The sequence below is a fragment of the Lissotriton vulgaris genome, chromosome 2_1 (genome assembly GCF_964263255.1).
Source record: "Lissotriton vulgaris chromosome 2_1, aLisVul1.2, whole genome shotgun sequence".
In the NCBI taxonomy this organism is placed as follows: domain Eukaryota; kingdom Metazoa; phylum Chordata; class Amphibia; order Caudata; family Salamandridae; genus Lissotriton; species Lissotriton vulgaris.
This window is the reverse complement of record NC_141687.1, coordinates 257,048,877-257,069,469: the sequence shown is the minus strand read 5'-3', so window position 1 is coordinate 257,069,469 and position 20,593 is coordinate 257,048,877. Positions and strand designations below refer to the sequence as shown.

Genomic DNA, 20,593 nt, shown 5'->3' with positions numbered 1-20,593 from the left:
TATATATATATATATATATATATATATATATATATATATATATATATATATATATATATATATATATAAAACAAGCAATAGCAGCCAAATACACAATAGAGCTGGATTATGCTGTAAAGAATTTCCACCATACATGAAACATAAGCATTAGAAACATGAAAAACAACTCCAACGATTGTTTTGAAACTGTTTTAATGCTGAAAAAAGCAGTAGAAATTCTCATTATATCCTGAAAGCATAGAAAGCTCCCAGGCTGCATTGCAAACACACAGTCTACAAAGACTGAAAAGCTAACCTGTAGCTGCATGCTACAACAAACTGACACCGTGCCTTTAAGGCACTCATGACCCCCAGTATCCCATCATGCCTCAGGGGTGACAGTTGGGTCAGTTGTTCTTTTCGGAGACTGAAAAACCATGGAAACAAATAGGTTAACAATATCTCCAAGTTAATAAAGATGGTTTGCCCGGGGAGGCGGGAGGGTTGCTTATGACTTTGATGAGGATACCCCTGGAAGAGAACTAGGATTACAGGTAAGTAACTAGTCCTTCTCTTCCAGGGGATCCTCATCAATAGTCATAAGCATTAGAATAGAATAGCGAGCCTCACCTCATCTCCCTGCGGGCAAAGGAGTAACAATACAGTAATAACAATACTAAGCCTAGTAACAACTAAGCTCGTACAGGCCGCAGGCTACCCAAATAGATTCCTCAAAGAGGCTTGTCCTACTTGAGTATCAGCCCTGGAATCAGATTCTAGACAGTAATGCCTTGTAAAGGTATGAACTGATCTCTAGGTTGCAGCCTTGCAAATCTCTGACATAGGGACATCATGCAGGAAAGCTACTGTGGCCGCTTTCCCCCTAGTAGAGTGTGCTTTAGGTGACAAAAATAAGGGCTTGCCTGCAAGCTGATAAGCCAATTTAATACAGGAGACGATCCATCTGGAGATGGATTTCTTGGCAGCTGGAAAGCCCGTTCTCAGTGGACCATAGTTGATAAACAATTGGTCCGTCTTCCTACTCCCTTTGGTCTTTTCCAAATAAAATTTAAGGACTCTTTTGAGATCTAAAGAGTGCAGAGACAGCTCAGCCGGGGTCGTAGGGTTTGGAAAAAAAGAAGGAAGAGAAATAGACTGATTTAAATGAAAATCAGAGACAACCTTAGGTAAAAACGATGGATGTGCCCTTAAGACTACTCTGTTGTGATGGAAAACAGTGTAGGGTTCTTTTGTACACAGCGCTTGTCTTTCACTTACTCTGCGCGCTGATGTAATTGCAACTAGAAAAGCGGCCTTCCACGATAGGTGTTGCAAAGAAGTTCTGTGGATGGGTTCAAAGGGGGGGGCCCATCAACTCAGACAATACTAGGTTTAATTCCCACGGAGGAGAAGGGTTTCTAACAGGGGGGTACACTTTCTTCAACCCCTGTAAGAAGTCCTTGACCACCTCCATCTGGAAGAAGGAGGGCTGAGTTGGAGAATTCCTATAAGCCGTAATGGCCGAGAGGTGCACCCTGATAGAGGTATACTTAAGACCAGATCTTGCTAGGTACAGCAGGTAAGGCAGAATCACACCTCCTGTGCTGATGAGGGATCAAAGTGACGTTATCTGCACCAAAGAAAAAAACCTCTTCCATTTAAACGCATAAGACGTTCTTGTGGAGCAGGGGTCTCCAACCGGTCGATCGCGAGCTACCGGTAGCTCGCCGAACCCCCATGAGTAGCTCGCGCCTTGCATCTCAATTTTGTAGCCTGTTATTGTCATTTATTATTCTTGGGCCTTTTTTTACAGCCGTTACCTGCCCTCACCAAACCCAACTGCTCAGATTGGCCTAACTGAGCTTAGCTGGGGCGGGGCAGGTGAAAGATGATGACGCTATTGCTGATCTCAGCCTCCAGTCCATGCTACCGGCCTTTCACAGCCTGGCACAGCGCTCTTGATCCAGCACGACGTGTGCTGGTGCGAAGCAGCAGGTCCTGGGAAAGCCTGCTAGCATGCAGGTGGTGCAAGCAGTATTGAACTGCAACGAACCCGCGTAACCTGCTTTTTTTCTCTCCCTGGCAGGCCAGCGCCTGCAGGTCTCATCACAGGGGCAGAACACGTGGCGCATAGCGTGGCGCGATGGGCCCACTAACAACAGACACTGTGTCCGGAGTGGCGAGCAGGGACAGTGAAGCGGAGGCTAGTGCGAGTGATGAAGGGGTCTAATCACCAGCCGGGGGAAGGGAGAGAACAAAGACAAATGAGAAGGGTGGTCGAGGAAGGTCGTGCTGCGTGGAGGTTCGAGAAGCAGGTAGCTGTGAGAGGGAAGGGCGGAGGAGGAAGAAAGGCAGATGAGAGTGAGAGACAAGCGAGGAGCAGATCAATCGCTAAGGTAAGAATTATACCTCCTAATGCGCTGTTCTCCAGACTGGAGCCTCCTGTACTGTAAACGTGTTGCAGCCGCAAGTATGCCACGGACACTTGAAGATTCGAGTGAGCTGAGCGATTTGAGTAAGGCAGCTCCGGGCTGTATGGTTAGCAGGCTACGCCGCAAATTCAGTAATGGCACGGATCGCAGCGCTGGTGCAGACAGCTCACAGCTCTCGTGCAGGCAGCTCACAGCTCTCGTGCAGGCAGCTCACAGCACTGGTGCAGGCAGTTCACAGCACTGGTGCAGGCAGTTCACAGCACTGGTGCAGGTAGTTCACAGCGCAGCTTCAGGCAGTTCACACTGGCCCGGAACACCACTGTGCTACCTCTGCTGTTATAAATGTTACCCGGGCCCTACCTAGTACCGAATGCAATTGTTTCAAAGAAGTGTGACCCGCAGATTTCAGAGCCATGAGGCTGCCAGGACATTATCACTGGTCGGCCCCGCACTGAACTGTCAGGACAGCTGCAGCCCGATCACTGTGTGGAGGTCGCGGGCCGGGTGGCAAATGGTATCGGAATCACGGCCTCGCCTGAGCTCAGCCTGTCTGCAGTGCCGCAGCTAAGGGCCAGAGTGAGTTGCTGCCTAGAACCGCCGCCCGTCTGTAGCCTCCGGACACACAGACACTGAGACTCATCTGCAGCCGGGCCGCGACCCAAGTGAGTTTCATGATGGTCCTGATGCTCATTTCCCTGACGGTATATTATAAACCCCCGTTATTGTGTCCGGTATCATTGCCATTGGTGGTGCCATATTTGTGTCGCTTCTGGTGGTTATCCTCGCAGACCCCTTATCATTGTCATCTTTGATGCTTTGTTATTGCCCCACCTGATAACATAGCTCCTCTGATTCGCTCTCTGCCCTCTCTGTTGGCTTATTATTATCCCCCATCTGAAGCGCCACTTTTATTCTCCTGGACGCCCTGTTAATGTCTTATCAAATTTGCTGTTATTCCTGCCACTGATGCTCTGTCATTAACACCTCTGAGGCCCTATGGTTGTCCTTTCTGATGCGATGGTATCCCCCTTAATGTCCTCTTAACGCCCCCTCTGATGCAGTATCATTGCCCTGCCCGAAGTAGTATGATTTCCTTATGTATTGCCCTGTTATTAACCCATTCCATGTGTTATTATTATCCTACCTTATGCCGTTATTGCCTGTTCTATCTCCCTGTTAATGCCCCTTCTGATGCCTCATTGCTGCCAACTCTGATGCCAGTATTTCCCTCTCTATTGTCCCATTAATGACTCGTCTGATGTCTCATTATTGTCGCCTCTGATGCCTCATCTTGCCCTCTCTCATGTGTGTTTATTGCCTGCTCTATTCTCTGTTAATGTAACCTATACTGACTTCTTATTGCCCCCTCCAATGTTGTCATTTCCCTGTCTGAGGCCCCGTTATTTCCCCCTCCCTGGCTCCAGGTGTCTGCCCTGTCCCTGGTATGTTTTATTTGAGGCCTCCGGGCAGGAATTTCAATGATGGTGGGGGCAAGAGAGCAGTAAGGAGTTTTATGGTTGGTAATGATGGCTTGGAAGAAATTAGGCTTAAAGTCAATGAAACTGGGCGTGGGAGGGGTCTCTCAAAAATGTGCAAGTTTCCTAGCCTTCAGTAGCTCGCGACAATTTTCACTGCTCCGAAGTAGCTCTCACTACAGAAAAGGTTGGAGACCCCTGTTGTGGAGGGTCGTTTCGCTTCCTTTAAAATGTGCATACACCCACAGGTGCAGTGGAGCCAAAGTGTGTCGGGATTCTGCAGGAGTTCAGATGGAGCCTTGGAGTGTTGATGCTGCAGGCGACCTGATGTGAAGAGTTCCGGTGGATCCAAGGGTGGATCTGAAGTGGTGAAGACCTGAAAGCAGAGGGTACAATGTTCACATTCACTAGCCAGTGACCGGCGTGGAACCAGGAAGGAACCAGGCGTTGTCGGGTGCCAACAGGTGATGCTGTGAAGCTTGTCTCTTCAGCAGCATGGACTAGGCGACGATGACGACGACCAGGAGTCACCCACGAGCTGTCCCACGTAGGCTCTAGTTGATGGCGGTGTCGGCTTCTTGTTTGGAGCAAACAGGCCTTGGCTAATGCAAGCCACGCAGGAAACAAAGAAGGCTTCTCACTCTAACCAGCAAGGTCAGAGGGGTTGATGCTTTTATGAGCACCAAGGGCCAGTTTGGAGCAACCAGACCAGCGGTGGAAAGTTGTTGTTTGGTCGCCAAAATGGCCACTAGCCAACGGACTAGTAACTGGAAAGGCGCGTCGAGTGGAACAAAGCAAAAGGGGACCCACGCAGATCTCGTCAGAGTTGGAGGGCTGGTCCTAGGTGCAAATGTAGCTCGTTGGTGGGGCTTCTCAAAACCCCAAGCACAGCGGTGAGGGTGCCTCAGGTGCTGCGCAGTCAGCTTCTCGTGGACTTTCCAAGAGGTCCGGTCCCACGTCTCAGGTCGCCTCCACTCGTCTCAGCTTTGCAGGGACTGTGGATCGGGCTGTTAGATGTCTGGGAGTCTGGTTCTTGTCAGGCTCTGGGCTCGGGCTCGAGGCAGCGGCAAAGCAGTCGTTGATCGCTGGATGGTGCCTGTATTCACAGGGTGGCCACTTCTTGGCCACAAGGGAGATTCTTCAGTCTTCTGAGCAGCAGAACGTCGAAGGTCCAGAGTTTCTTCTTCTTTAGTCGAATTTCAGGGTAATCTGCAGTCTTGGGACTCAGTTCCTACTTTTGAACCAATTCTAGGGGCTGGACTACCTACTAGGTCCCTCTTATGGGTGGCACCAGGAAGGGGGGTGGTTACACCCCCTTTCTTTTGTCCAGTTTCGCGCCAGAGCTGGGGCTGGAGTGCCCCAGCAACGGTTTGAACTGGCCTATGCACGGGGACACCTTGTGTGCCCCGGGCATGTCTGATCCTATTCAGCCCTACCTAACCAGATACACAAAATCCTGTCTGGGGTGGTGCTAGCACCTCCCAAGGCATGAAACCCTTTGTCCAAGCCTCCCTCGCTGGAAGGACTCCCAGCAGCAGGAGGTCAGACTTGTGCCTGTGGTGGCAGCATCCATTTTGTGATGCTGAGGCTCTGTTTAACTTTAACCGGGGTTCAGGTTCTGTACATGTCGTGTCCCTCTAGAAGGGTGGAATGCTACCTCCGTCGCCAGAATTGGCGAGGGGGTAGTATTCCAATTCGTATGACACCTTACTCAACATGTTTTGATAATGGTAAACCAGAGTTAGCATTTAACCGCGAGGTTCATAATGCACTTAAGAGTATATGGTATGACGCTATCAGGAAACAGCTAAAGGACATGGTTCCGTAGGCTGCAGACAGGCTCAGCTTATGCTAGAGCACCATCTCACACATAACCAAGCAATCTGCCTCCAGGATTGATAAGGCCTGCCATAGGAGTGACTTATAGGTTACTGTGTGTCCTTGTATGTGTTAGATATAGAGATACTATACCTAAAGCAAATGGTGATTACACCGCCTTGCCCCAGCTGAGTGATCAGCCAGTTGTGTCAAATAGTAAGGCCAGGCCAGGGGTGGCACAATACATGCTGCAGCCCCTGGTAGGCCTTGGATGCACATATGCCCTGGGTACCAAGGGTACACTGTACAGGGGCTCACAAGGTGATCCATGTTCCAATTGGTAAGGCACCTAAAGTGCCTTGGCATAAATTTAGAGAGAGAACAGCAGGCTGTGGGTCTGATTGGCAGGCCCACAGCCACATTAAGTCAAAAACCAGTGAAGCAAAAAGCTAAAATTTGGGGTGACCATAGGATAGCAGACCTTACTCTCCTACATTGACTAGATGAAAAAACGTCGAAGTAAGGTCAAAAAAGTTGAAAACGGAGAGAATTTTCTGTCAGAAAACAGAAAAAGAGTGGAGCTATGTAACCCGGATCCTTCCTGAAGGAGCCGGAAAGAACAACTGACCCAACTGTCACCCCTGAGGCATGATGGGATACTGGGGGTCATGAGTGCCTTAAAGGCACGGTGCAAGTTTTTTGTAGCATGCAGCTACAGGTTAGCTTTTCAGTCTTTTTAGACTGTGTGTTTGCAATGCAGCTTGGGAGCTTTCTATGCTTTCAGGATATAATGAGAATTTCTGCTGCTTTTTCAGCATTAAAACAGTTTCAAAACAATCTTTGGAGTTGTTTTTCATGTTTCTAATGCTTATGTTTCATGTATGGTGGAAATTCTTTACAGCATAATCCAGCTCTATTGTGTATTTGGCTGCTATTGCTTGTTTTATATTTATATATATATATATATATATGTATATATATATATGAGTATATATATATGTGGGGCACATATAATATAGTGTTTCCGGAGTCCCGCGCATGGGCAGGAATATTCTAATGCTTATGACTATTGATGAGGATCCCCTGGAAGAGAACTTGCAGTTGTTCTAAAGAGTCCATGGACACCTCCCAATCCTCACCCTTGCCTGAAACTTCCTCAAAATGTACAGGCAACGACTTAGAGCCTCTGCGCTCCATCTGCGCCGGAGTCGTAATCGACTGACGTCGATCAGACTCTGATTCATTGGGTATCAGAGTAGGGTGGGCGCAGAGGTTTTGACTTTGGGACCGTCGCCGGAGAAGGTTACGTAAGCACGACCGGCATTGAACCGGATCCATGAGACCCCACCGGCGCCAGAGCCATCGGCTTAGAACCTTTTGGGGCCTCCTTCAATCCCACAGGGCCTGAAGGGGTCGTCCTGCTCAAATACGTGATGCATGGCCTTATAAAAGTCTTCCGGAAATGGGGAGAGACACAGAGTCAAACCTGGCTCCAGCTCCGCAGAACTGACCCTACAGCGTCAATGCTCCTTACCTGCCTTATTGACGGACGACAGACAAGGTGAAGTCGAAGTCTGTTTGGACTTCTTCTTATGTCTCTTCCTCGTGTGTCCTGAGGCCCACTAGTGTGAAGAAGAGAAATTGGGACTCCTGGAGCAGTCCTGTGACCTTCTCTTTCTTGAACGGAACTCGAGGAGCCGCGCTCGACGGTGTCGACTACCAGGCCGCCAGCAGCTTCAAAGATCACTTCCACAAGGCCTTCAGTGCTGAGTTCCAGAAATTCGAGCACAACTTTGTGCAGTGTTCGCTCGAGCAACACCACCAGCAGAGGAGATGGGGGTCGGCTACCGACATGGAGCAATGAGAGGCGCCACATGCCTGGAACCCAGTACATCCCTCGACACACAAGAAAAAGATTTGTCAACAAAATGTCAAAAAAAGTCTCTTCTCCGGATCAGTGCTTAACTGGTGCAGAAAGAAAAGAAGTGACGTTTGCGTGCCGGTGTGGCGCCTCTATTGCTGACAGCAACATCACAACCAACACTAATGAGGTCGATGGACGGAGCCACCCAAAGTTGAGCAGGGGTACTGTTCCTGCAAAGGTTTTCAGATCCAGCCTGGTGCCTGGGAAATTCGAAGGTAAGGAATCAGCAGCTCTAAGTCTCTATCAGATATGAACATTAAGTTAATACATATTGTGTATCTAGTGGTAAGAAGCAGAGAGGAGTGAATAGGGTGGCGCAGGGTCACTGTAATGAAATTACTATAATGAAATTCTAGAGTGCGCTGGACAGTCTTAGGTGCATGGATAGGGCGTAAAAGGCTTGCCTTGAGTTCTCTTACTCACCTTGAGGAGGTCCAACAACAGCAGGTTTGTGTTGCTGGTGATGAGGCATAAAATAATGACCTTCAGGAAGGGAGAGTTAAGTGTGGAACAAAGGAGGCGCTACACTGCCTGCCTAGATGTGAGTGCAGATTAGTGTTTGCACTTTTGAGCCGAAACAACGGTTGGCTTGGGAGAAAGGATTTGATCCAGTGCAGGAGATATAGCTGGGTTTAGGCCACTGAGATTGATTATTTATGTGTTTTTGGAGAGTCGGGGATCACAGAAGAAGCAGAATCCCAAGAACTTGGAATTGGTAACGAGGAGGAAGGAGCATTTTATGGATGCCATTTTTAGATTTTATTCTGGAGTGTGCCATCCTTGAGAAGTATGAACTCGCTTTTGGTCAGCCAGTGATTAATTTGACCCAGTGGCTGCAAGTTGGGCCCAAAGGCAATCTTTTCTGGGGACCTCTTATATTTCCTGACCCAACTTTGACATAGAGCATGAGGAAGAAATGCATGCAAAGGCAAAAGAAGATAAAGACAGTAAAACTTGACAGAAGGAGAAAAAGAGATGAAAAACTTACCAGAGTGAGATTAGGGCAAGGGGGTGCCTTAAAGTGGCTAAAAAAGCATCAGAAGGAATCAAGACTACACAGCCTTTGCATTTGGCATGCCTGACATTCATCAGTGCTGGCCATGGGCTTCTGTCCAAAGGTTGGACACCAGCCCTTATTCTTTTACAAATTAAGCACTCTGGTCAGCCATTGCTGGAGATAGACTGTAGATATCCATATATGGATGATATTAAGGCAGTGACTGGGTGTTGCATGTCTGCAGTACAGGGGACTTCAAGATATACATCTCTGGCCACTGTGTACTACACTAGAGTGATGTCCTGTTCAGCTTGCATGACCTCTTCAGCCCGAAAGGTTTCACATAAAGGCTGAAGATCTTTGAATAATGAATGGACCTTTGGGAACACCATGTTTGGGAGAGAGAGAAAAATGCCTTGGCTGAGTTAATGGATCTGCAAGAACACAGGTGAGACAGCTGAGGGCAGCCTGTGTGATGCTCATGAGGCAGACAGAGTGTCGAGTAGGATATGACCATCAACCGTACTCAAGGCAGAGTGATCAGACCATTTCTGTGTTGCGACTGAGGCTCTAGGCAGATCAATAGCAGGGCTTGTTGTAAATTATCTATTTGATTTGATAGAACAGTCAGAAATTATTTCGATGTGTTAAAGAAATCCAGCTAATGTCAAGTGTGAGCACATTCTTTGCAACTACTGAGGCTTTAGGGCAAATCTTTGACATTCTCATATGTGAGTCCTGAGAAAAAGACACTGTATCATGAGTGTTCTGCCCGGAGTTCAAGATCCCATCGTTTCTGTACAACAGCCATTGCTAATAGCTGATGAACACAACTCAATAATCGGTCCTTGGGCACAAGAAAGCACCTATGTGAAAAGTAATATTTGGTGGATGTGCTAATGGGTGGACAGGTGAGCTGTTATTTGGGTGTGTTGCTTGTACAACACCAAAGATGCTACCAGAAATACGTCTGACCCAACAAGACTCAAACCTTTGCAGGACATTTAATGGCCCTTACTAATACAGATGTTGGAAACCAGAATCGTATTGTCCTGTGCTACAAGATACATGCATAACTTAAAAGAGGATGAGGTAAGAAAAGTGAAAGCACTGCAATACTCACAGTAATAACCCCCTTCTCCTGCATGCGACCAGGCGTGTCATGTAGGTCAGCAAACTGTACCGCCACCTGGTGGTAAATGGGGAGCAGAAACTCCTCCCGCTCCTTCAGCTTGGCCTCCAGCTCCTTACGGTCTGCCGGGCTGATCTCTGGTGTTCCTGAAATTAGAGAACACATGTTGGATAAGTTACTTTCTATTAAATACATGCTGCATAAAACATACAATTTCATAGAAGGGGAGGTGCCCTCCGAGGCCAAATGACATATTACTTGTGTGTTGGGGGAAGAGAAGTGGCCAAAATACGATAAGACATGGCTCATTACAGCGGCCATTGTGACCAAATGTAATCTTGCTAGGGAGTGGGGTGCGAGTCAGCCGCCAAGTACTGCGAAATGGAAAGACGATCTGAACTGGGGCTGTAGCGCCAAAAAGGTGGTGTTCCAGGGGAGGGGTTGCCTGAAAAAATGGGAAAAAAATTGGGGGAAATGGACGAAACACAGAGGTCTGTGAACTAATGAGGGGAGATGTAAGTTAAGGATTGTGCAGGATGGAATAACTCTGTTTTAAATTTACTATGCCACGAAATGCACGAGATGATCCAAATTGTAAGTAACAACGGATGGGGCTGTAAGGCGGATAGCAATGTAAAAGCATGGAAATATATATGATTATTGTACTGCCAGGTGATGGACATTCATTTAATAAAAATAATTATAAAAAAAATCCAATTTAAACATCTCTTACTAATCATACCGTTCTTTAGACTTGTAATGTGTGTGGATATTTAACACCCCCTCAATACTTTGACATAACCATCCTATCATCAAGTTTAAAAAGTACATATGTTTTCTTCCATGTTCATCCATTGGTAACTGAGTCCAAAAAGAATGATTAAAAAGACGCTGAAACAAATTATAGACGCCGCAAACCATTAATACATGCCAGGGGCACAACTAGACTCAACCTTCGGGAGGGGCTAGCATGTCAACCAAAGAAGGCGGGGTTCAACCATGGAGCCAATACAAGAAAACAGAGTGATAAATTGTGCATTTTAAATATATTGGTCAAACTCAATATAATTTACAAGAAAAATGTTTTTGTGGATTTAACAATCCATATAGGCTATTGACAGATCTTTAAAAAAAGGAATGAATGATTTGACAAAAAGCAGCTTCTTCATATTTCAGTACGAAGCACTCAATAACCAGTTTCCCCAAAGTTATTACACATAACAGGCAAGTTAATTTGCTTGCTTTGCAGTACCTCAAGGATGAACCACCTACCCCTGATGCCAGTACCAGGAATTAAAGGTGAAGAGAGGAAAATTAACTTATGAATCATGTGGTTTAATGGAAAAATGCCAATGTCCCAAAGTGGTGTTGCTATATCTTATATCAAAATGCATTCTTTCGATGGCCATCAGGAGTTTGAGTTGTGCTATTCTCCACAACTGAAAATTCTTTCCAGATTAGGGTAACTTGGAGCATGTATGTTTACCACCTGCCACCAAATGATGGGATCTTGGCAACCACTAAATTGTCCATGATCAAACGATGGAGAATTCGAGCCAAGCACAGCACACAGGCAGGATTTTGGGAAGCAGATAGTAATGAAATCTCAGACCGACCATTATGTGTGGCTGAGCCTGAGACTAACTATTCCATCGTGTGTATCTGTGTCGTTATACAAACAATTTCTCTACTGAAGACCAGAACTGTCCATGCCCTTTGGATAAATCAACAGCCAAGGGAGGATTGGCCAACAAGATTCATTACTCTTATGTTAATATTAATCAACCTGTGATAGATACAAAATAATGTCAAATTGCCTTGAAATGGGTTCAGATGCATACATAAGCAAACACAATGTATAATACTTGGCTAAACATTCACAAGTGTATTTTGGTACCAATAATGTACGCTCAGTTGGCAAGATACCTGTTTCACATGGTCTTCCTAACATTTCTTAACTGTGGTCTGTTAAGAGACTAAATACGCTGTTGTGATTGGGGGAGGCACCCACCTGCAGGCTTATATAGTTAAAGAACTCAATAGGTTTTGTTTTTCTTTGCAAACTTTTTTCCTGACCACTTATACAGTGTTTCTGTTCTACAGTCTTCTCTGACCCAGCATCACCTGAAGCTCACCAGAGACCTATTAAACCTCTTAATTTTTCTCACTTGACCTACCCAGTCTAAGGAATTCTGACACTGCAGATTCCGATAATGTAAACTGAATTAGCAACGGCCTATAGCTCTGGCTCATGACCCCAAGTACCAGCCATCATATTATGAACACACAAAGATCCCACCATTGTAGTGTAATGATATTTCTGCATCAAACCTGCTGTTGTGGTGGGGCAGCAGCAGCATGCATCTACTACAACCACTTCAATTCCAGCAGGCTTAGAGAAATGCCTAATGCACAAGTTACTTACCTTCGGTAACAATATATCTGTAAGATACAGTAGTTAGAGTGAGATTCCTTACCGTAGAATATCCCCAGGCGTCAGACTGGATCCGGAACGTTTTGCGTAGCAGTATCCCTGCGCGTCGGTAGGCGTCGTCGGCTGCTCCGCGTCCGTCGTCGGTACCAGGAGGACGTCGCCCGAGTACTTAGACGCCGCCCTCGCGCACTGACATCAGTTGTTATACACAGCTATTCCACCCCAGGAACGCAGAGCCATGATAAAAATCGACACTGGTGCCATAAAACTAGGGCCCTCAAAGGGATGTACCTTAACCCTAGATATCGGTTCGCAAAGCAGGGAGGATGGGTGGAGCGGTAAGGAATCTAACATTAACTACTGTTTCTTACAGATATATCGTTACCGAAGGTAAGTAACTTGTGCATCTGAAAGAAACAGGTTAGTGTTAGATTCCTTACCTTAGAATAGATACCCCAGCAATACCAACCCCAGTGGTGGGTCTGCAAACCAATAATCACACCAGAAAGTCCTGGAGAACGGAACGGCCGAAAAAGCCGTCTCTCCGGACTTGATTGTCCAGGCAGTAGTGTCTAGCAAACGTGTGCAGCGAGGCCCACGTAGCTGCCTGACAGATGTCCTGCAAGGGGACTCCCCGACCCAGGGCAGTAGTAGCTGCCGGGGCTCGAATGCAACAGGGGGCTCCTTTTTAGCCACAGAGTAGCGTTCCTTGATGCACGACACGACCCACAGAGAGATGGTCCGTTTGTGCACCGCCAGTCCCTTCTTAGCGTCCACTTAATCAACAAAGAACTGGTCGTCCACCCGGAACTGGCGTGTGCGGTCCAGATAGAACGAGAGCGCACGTTTTGGGTCCAGACGGTGGAGCCTCTCTTCCTCTTTCGAGGGATGCGGGGGCGAAAAGAAGGTGGGCAAAGTGATGGACTGGCCGATGTGGAAGGCTGTGACTACCTTCGGTAGGAAAGAGGGACGCATTCTCAAGACAACTTTGTCCGGATGGACAGAAAGGAAAGGAGGTTTGGAAGAAAGAGCCTGGAGCTCACTCACTCTCCTGGCAGAGGTGATGGCAACCAGGAAGGCAGTCTTAAGAGTGAGAAGACGAAGAGGGCAATTGTGAAGTGGCTCGAAAGGAGCGCACATCAAATAAGTAAGAACAAGTTTCAAGTCCCACTGAGGCATCACGAAAGGAACAGGAGGAAACATGTGAGTGATGCCCTTTAAGAATCTATTTACAACAGGGGACTTGAAAAGAGAAGGCTGATATGGTAGCCTTAAAAAGGCTGAAATGGCAGAGAGGTAGCCCTTGATAGTGCCCAGAGCAGAGGTCTGATGGGCAAGAGAAAGAAGAAAGAGGAGAACCTCTGAAAGGGGGGCAGAAAGAGGATTAACAGCATTTGCTGTGCACCATGCCACAAATGTATTCCCCCTGCAGGTGTATACCGATTTTGTGGAGGGACGCCTGGCTGCCAGAATCATATCACAGACTTCAGGAGGCAAGTCAAATGGCCTCAACTGTCGCCGCTCAATCTCCACGCATGGAGGTGGAGACTGGACAGGTTCGGATGGAGGACCGTCCCCTGCTTCTGCGACAGAAGGTCCTCCTGAAGAGGCAGACGAATCGGGGGATCGCCTGACATGCTGAGTAGCTCGGGATACCAGTATCTTCGTGCCCAGTCCGGAGCCACAAGGATGACTTGGACCCGGTCGTGCCTGATCTTCTTCACCACTCTGGGCAGAAGTGGTATAGGCGGAAAGGCATACAATAGACCGCAGCTCTACTCGCGACGAAAAGCATCTCCGAGAGAGTGCCGCCTTGGAAATTCCAATGCGCAGAACTGATGACATTGCGCGTTCTCTTCTATGGCGAATACATCTAACCAAGGCTCTCCCCACTGCTGAAAGAGACCTTGCGCCACGTCCGAGTTCAGACGCCATTCGTGATCCATCATGCACCGACCGCTGAGTTTGTCCGCCCTGGTGTTCAGTGAACCTGCCAGGTGTTGAACCACCAGGGTCACACCCTGATGTTCCAGCCATTGCCAGAGGCGCAGAGCCTCCTGACACAGGGTCCACGACCCCACCCCGCCCTGTTTGTTGGAATACCACATGGCGGTGGTGTTGTCCATGAACACCTGCACTACACTCCCCTGGACAGAGGGGAGGAATGCTTTCAGTGCAAGTCGGATCGCCTGCAGCTCCAGAAGGTTGATATGGAGCCGGGACTCCGCCAGAGACAAGAGGCCTCTGATCTCTGCCTCTCCCATGTGGCCCCCCGAGCCCAGGAGGGACGCGTCTGTCATGACTACATGCTCCGGTTGGGGTAGGGAGAGGGATCTGCTGCTGACCCAATCGCGGTCCGTGAGCCACCACTGCAACTGTCTCGCAGTGCCCTCCGAGATCAGGACGTGGTCGGACAGGTTGCCTTGATGCTGGGCCCACTGAAACTTCAGGTCCCACTGCAGAGCCCGCATCCGCCACCGGGCGTGATGCACCAGAAGGATGCAGGAGGCCATCAGTCCCACAAGTCGCAGCATCAACCTGACTGAGACTCGGGATAAAGACTGAAAGATCGGAATCAGAGCCTGAATATCCCAAACCTGCTGTTCGGGAGGATAAACCCGAAACTGTGCCGAGTCCAGAACCGCTCTGATGAAGAGGAGCTTCTGAGAGGGACACAGGTGTGACTTCGGCACATTGATGGAGAATCCCAGCAGGTGCAGGAGGTCGGCCGTAGTCTGGAGGTGGCTGACGACTGTTTGGGGCGAGCCCGCCTTCAACAACCAGTCGTCGAGATAGGGGAAGACTGGCACCCCCAATCTGCACAGATGAGCTGCGACCACCGCCATCACTTTCGTGAACACCTGAGGGGCGTTGGTAAGGCGGAAGGGGAGCACGGTAAACTGAAAGTGCTCGTGGCCTACCGTGAACCACAGGTAGCGCCGGTTGCCCGGCAGGGCGGGGATGTGAAAATAAGCATCCTGCAAGTCCAACGCCACCATCCAGTCTCCAGGATCTAAGACCTGAGCCAATGTCAGCATCTTAAATTTCTCCTTTCGGAGGAAGCCGCTGACCTTCTGCAGGTCTTAGATAGGACATAGGCCCCCTTTGTTCTTCTTGGGAACCAGAAAGTAGTGGGAGTAACAACCACACCCTACTTCTGGCACAGGAATGCGCTTGATGGCCCTCTTGGCGGGGGATCACTTGCAGAAGTTGCAAGTGATCCCCCGACACGCGGTGGCATTGCGGTGGCATGGCTGGAGGGGTCGCCTCGAAGGGGAGGGAGTAGCCCCTTTGGACGATTTGCAGCACCCACCTGTCCGATGCGATGGTGCGCCATTGGAGGAGGTGATGGAGTACCCTGACCCCCACTGGCGTTGGATGGGCCTGAAAGCTCAGACTAGGAAGGCTTTGAGGTGGATGCTGCGGGGGTGGATGTGAACTGGCCTAGCCAGGCCCCTGGCACCGCCATGGCGGTTACCACGTCCGCCACTGCGCTGGATATTAGTCTGCAGCCCGTGGCTGGCAGGATGTGAGGGGGCGCCCCTTCCTTGGCCATGAAAGGAGCGAAAGGCAGACGTTTGCTGGCGCTCGCCCGACAGGACTTGGCCGTAGCCCTGGAGTCCTTGAAACGCTCAAGCGCACTGTCTGTCTTGTCGCCAAAGAGGCGACGGCCATCAAACGGCATGTCCATGAGGGAATTCTGGACATCAGCCAAAAAGTTGACGGACTTCAGCCATGCGTGGCGGTAAAACGCCACAGTCGTGGAAATCGCCCTGCCCAGCGAGTCCGTGGTATCCAGCCCACATCGGATAGAATACCGTGCTGCATCTCGCCCTTCGGCAAGGGCTTGAGCGAGTTTGACCCGGGCCTCCTCTGGGCAACCTGGCAGCACATCCGCGACCGTTTCCCACAGAGATGAGTATAACGGCCCAAAAGGCAAGCGGTGTTGACCGACTGCAACCCCAAACTGAGTGAGGAGAACAGCTTCTTACCTAACTGCTCATACCTTTTGGATTCCCGATCAAGTGAAGCAGTTGGGAATGCGGTCTGGGAGTTAGAGGCCTGGATAACCAGGCTCTCGGGGGTGGGGTGGTTGGACAGGAAGCTAGGGTCGCCCAGGGCCGGGCGGTGGCGCCTGGCCACGTTCCGATCCACAGGGGGACTTGTAGCGGGCCTGGACTAAGTGCCCAACAGAACGTCAGTAAGTTCCTCATTAAACAGCAGTAGAGGCTCCGAAGAGCTTGCCTGCGGTTTAAGGACCTTGGTGAGGAGGTTAGTCCTCACGGCTGCGACGGGGAGTTCAAGAGCCAAGGCCTTGGCTGCCCTTGTCAGCACCACGCTGTAAGCAGCCCCCTCCTCTGTAGCCATGGTTGGAGGGGAGACAAAGCCAGTGTCGGGTGAAGTGTCAAAACCACTGGCCTCCCCTAAATCCACTGCCCAGACCTAATACGACTGGCACTCCCATGCCAGAGGCTCCTCAGACCCCTCCCAATCCCCCTCGCCTCCCATCTCCTGATAATCAGGGTCAAAGGATAGGGCCGGATCATAGAAGAATTGCTCTTCTCTCGGCGTCGAATGACGCCGGATCCGGACCGAGGGAAGGACCGGGGAAGACGTCGTCCGGGGACGGTGTCGGGGTGACACCCTGGGAGCAGGCGCCGGCAGAGGGGTCGTAAGGTCGACCAGCGGCGACCCGGACCCAGAGCCGGATCCGGTGGAGCCCTGCGGCGTCGGTACCGAAGTCGCCGACGGTGCCAGGGCCAAAGGACCAGACGGCACCAGGGCGAAGCACCCGGCCCGCTTGGGCTCCCAGTCGGGGCCACGGGGCCCGAAGGCGCCACAGCGGGACCCGACGGAGGAGCGAGCGACCTCATGGCCATGAGGAAGGCATTGATCTCCTCCGGAGTCGCGTTCAGCCCAGGGGTACTGCTACGCAAAACTTTTCGGATCCAGTCTGACTCCTGGGGATATTCTAAGGTAAGTAATCTAACACTAACCTGTTTCTTTCAGATACTGCACGGTATGGGTCATCAAACAACAGTTTCCTATATCACACACCGCACGTGTTAATGAATCCTATTTTTATTTATTTCAAAGCCAGTGGAATGCTACTTACATCTCTCCCCAAATGCTGAAAGCAAGAAACAGCTGGGAGCAAAGCTGCTTGCACAAGGAGAAATTGCCATGTGTGCATACAATAAGAACTTTCCAAAACTTTTGTTTCTAATATTTTTGGAAGTAACTGCTTCCGGTCTTGCCATGGAAATGGTAATCTCATTCACTGAGAAAAGGAAAATGATGTGGTGAGGTCGATATTTGATCATTCCCTTTTTAAAGATAATCAGACTTTTGGCTCAGGAAGAACAAGTTCCTTACCTTCCATAATGCTCTTTCTGGTGGATACTCTATCTAACCTCAAATTCCCCACCTCCTGAAAATTTAGATTTTTCACAGCCTGGTGGGCAGAAAAAAAACCCGGATTTTATTAAAGGAGGCTAAGATTATGCAAATCTCCTTTATTGCCACAGCTCAGCAGTAACAATGAAGAGAATATAGAACTTCAAAACAACATTCTATTACAGTATGTAGTCCATGAGCAAGCGGCCATCTTCCTTCTTTGCCATGTGCTGAGAACAAGAAATAAAGTCAGTAAATCATAACTTCAATTTTGAGGTGGAACGATTCACTCCTTTCAATACCAGTTCGTAGACATCTTATTCTGGTAGAAAAAAGACACATGGGATAAATGTAAAACCCCAAGGGAGGGTTAGTAAGTGGAGAGATAATCTTACCCTCTGTGTCTTTAATAAAGTCGAGATTTTCTACCCACCAGGCTGTGAAAAACCTACATTTTATGGCATGACACAGAGGCCAACATTATGCAAGTTTAAAGTGAACTAAGTACGTTGTCAATCACATTAATGATTGGTCTAAAGTAACATTATTTAAACATACTCTCATTCGACCAGTTAGCGGCTCTGAGAATATCTTGGAGTCCTCCACCTAACATAAAAGCTTTAGAAGCTGATGCACCTCTAAGAGAGTGTGCACCGAAAATAGAAACATGGACACCACTTTCAATCATCACTTCTGACTCATCTTGCAAGCGTGGGAGATGAAACTGCTTTATGAGGAGATCTGTGAGTGATCAGCAGTTGAGTCCCAACTCCTCTCAGACTTACAGTTCTCTTTTCATACTGTATTGGACAACACACAGACATTCATTCAGAGGACAAAAAGGTTAAAAGATAGAGGATGACTTTTTTTTGTCCTTTTCTTAAGATAAAAGCAAACTCCCTCAGGTTGATAAGCACTGCTAGTAACATCAAAGGTTTTATCCCATGAGATACCATCAACTAAGGAATGTCCTGCAGTTATGGCTGATCTATAGACATTAACTGTTCTATAAGAAGTTCTATAGGTTCTATGGGAAGTTTACTACGTGAACTAAATCGGTTGAAACAGGATCGTAGTGTTGTTGAAGACACCAGCGAACCCATTTGTTCCATGCCAGTCGATATGCCTTCCTTGTTCCAGATGCCCAAGACTCAGATATGAGTTGGAAAGCATCCCACAAAAGCGCTGCGATTTGCCCTTGTCGTCTGAAATCTACCAGGTCATCAGAACCATTAGACCTTGGTCTATGTGAGGGTGCGAATCGCCCTCTGTACCCAGGAGTACTTGCCTGAAAGGTGGTATTAGAAGTGGAAAGTCCATGGTCATCTCCAAGATGACTGGAAACCATGCCTGATACCTCCAAAGAGGGGTTATAACTATAATGCTCTGCAGGTACCGATAGTAGCGCGGGCTTGGGAAGGTCTGGTGCAGGCGCTAACTGACTATATGTTGCAGGAGGAGGCTGAATGAGAGGGATAGTGCATTCCTGGGTGGCGCACGGTTGCGTGAGTGTTGTTCCCTTAGCTCCTGCATCACAGGTTACATTCCCGCAGTCGGCACACACCAGCAATTTCAGGGATTGGGTGGGGGATGGGAAGTGAGGGGGGGCCCCGAGGGAAGCATGAGGATGTTTCATGTGTACGTAGCTAACAAGTTGCGGCAGGTCATAGGCCTTTCGCTCCGGGTTCCCTGAGTAGGCGGTGAGTGTAGACCTGGGCAACTATTTCTCGATGCTACCTGGTAGGGGCGAGTTGTTGGTTTGGGATTGGGGAGGGGTTGGGAGGGTAGATTGTTGGGGGAAAAAAGAAAAAGCAGCTCCATTCGATGAGCCTACATGGACTGAAGTCGATTTATTGTGCACATTGCTATCTTGCCGCCCTACGCCCTCCCGGATTGTTGTCTCTCGCTGCCCTGCCTCCGGGATGTGGGCTAAATGGCTGTTTGATGCTGCAGGAGTTCTGGGGGGTGGGCGATATGTGGAGACGGGCAGAGATATATGTGGGCTGTATGATCCTGATGCTGCAATAAAAATTGTTTTAAAATTTTTTTTTTTTTTAAATGCTCTGCAGGTACCGACGAGCATGTAAGAGAAGACGTGGAAGCATGCCAAACGGCAGGAAGGCATATGGCTTTAAGCCGTTCCAACCCTGGAGGAAGGCATCCACCCCTGCTGCTTGAGGGTTGGGTTTCCAGCTGAAGAAATTCTTCATCTGTGTGTTTGGTCTGTCCGCAAAAAGAACTATCCCGGAGGGACCCCATCTGTCTTGGATTGCCATGAATATTCCCCAGTCTAACTTCGAGTTGCTGGAATGCTTGAAATTCCTGGAGAACCAGTCCGCTACACCATTGTTCGAACCATGGATGTGCTCCGCTGTATCGGAGAGTCCCTTGTTCAAGCAACAGCTCCAGAATCCCTTCGCTATCTCCATAAGACCCTTTGAATGTGGTCCCCCCATCTTATTGACGTATTCCATTGCAGAGACATTGTCCATGCACAGCATTATACATCATTTCATTGAATTCTGGGTGAAGCTTCGAACTGCAAAAGAACCAGCTAGTAGTTCCAAGCAGTTGATATGTAGTTCCTTCTCGTGGTGTGTCCAACGACCCCCTGTTGATGAGTCGCCACATGTGGCATCTCATCCTTCTAGACTCTCATCTGATTCTATTATCAACTCTGGAGTTTCCCCAAAGATGGCTCTGCCATTCCAAGCTTCCGCATTCTTTAGCCACCGTGACAGCTCTTTTCTTGAGACTTGGTCCAAGCGTGTCATTTGTGAGTAAGATAGCGTTGACCTGAGAGCTTTCGCTTTGAGTCTCTGAAGGGCGCTTTAATATAGGGGGCCCGGCAAAATTGCTTGTATGGTTGAGGAAAGGAGACCCAGGATCTTGGCTAAGAGACTGGGAAAGACTTCCATTGATAGCATTATTCAGAGTTCCTTGAGAAGTTTCTTTATCTTTTCCCTTGGAAATTTCAGTTCTGCAGTCACTGTGTTCACCATGAA

The 20,593-nt window shown here is 48.7% G+C and overlaps 1 protein-coding gene across 7 annotated transcripts in view; it reads right to left on the bottom strand.

Moving 5' to 3' along the window:
• ACACA (acetyl-CoA carboxylase alpha) overlaps positions 1-20,593 on the bottom strand; it is a 1,131,726-nt gene that overhangs the window by 87,185 nt on the left and 1,023,948 nt on the right. For all 7 annotated transcript variants that reach the window (XM_086954890.1, XM_086954892.1, XM_086954891.1 and 4 more), the window contains one exon: positions 9,749-9,903. In XM_086954890.1, coding sequence (XP_086811016.1) covers positions 9,749-9,903 — 155 coding nt within the window. The remainder of the gene's footprint in view (positions 1-9,748; positions 9,904-20,593) is intronic.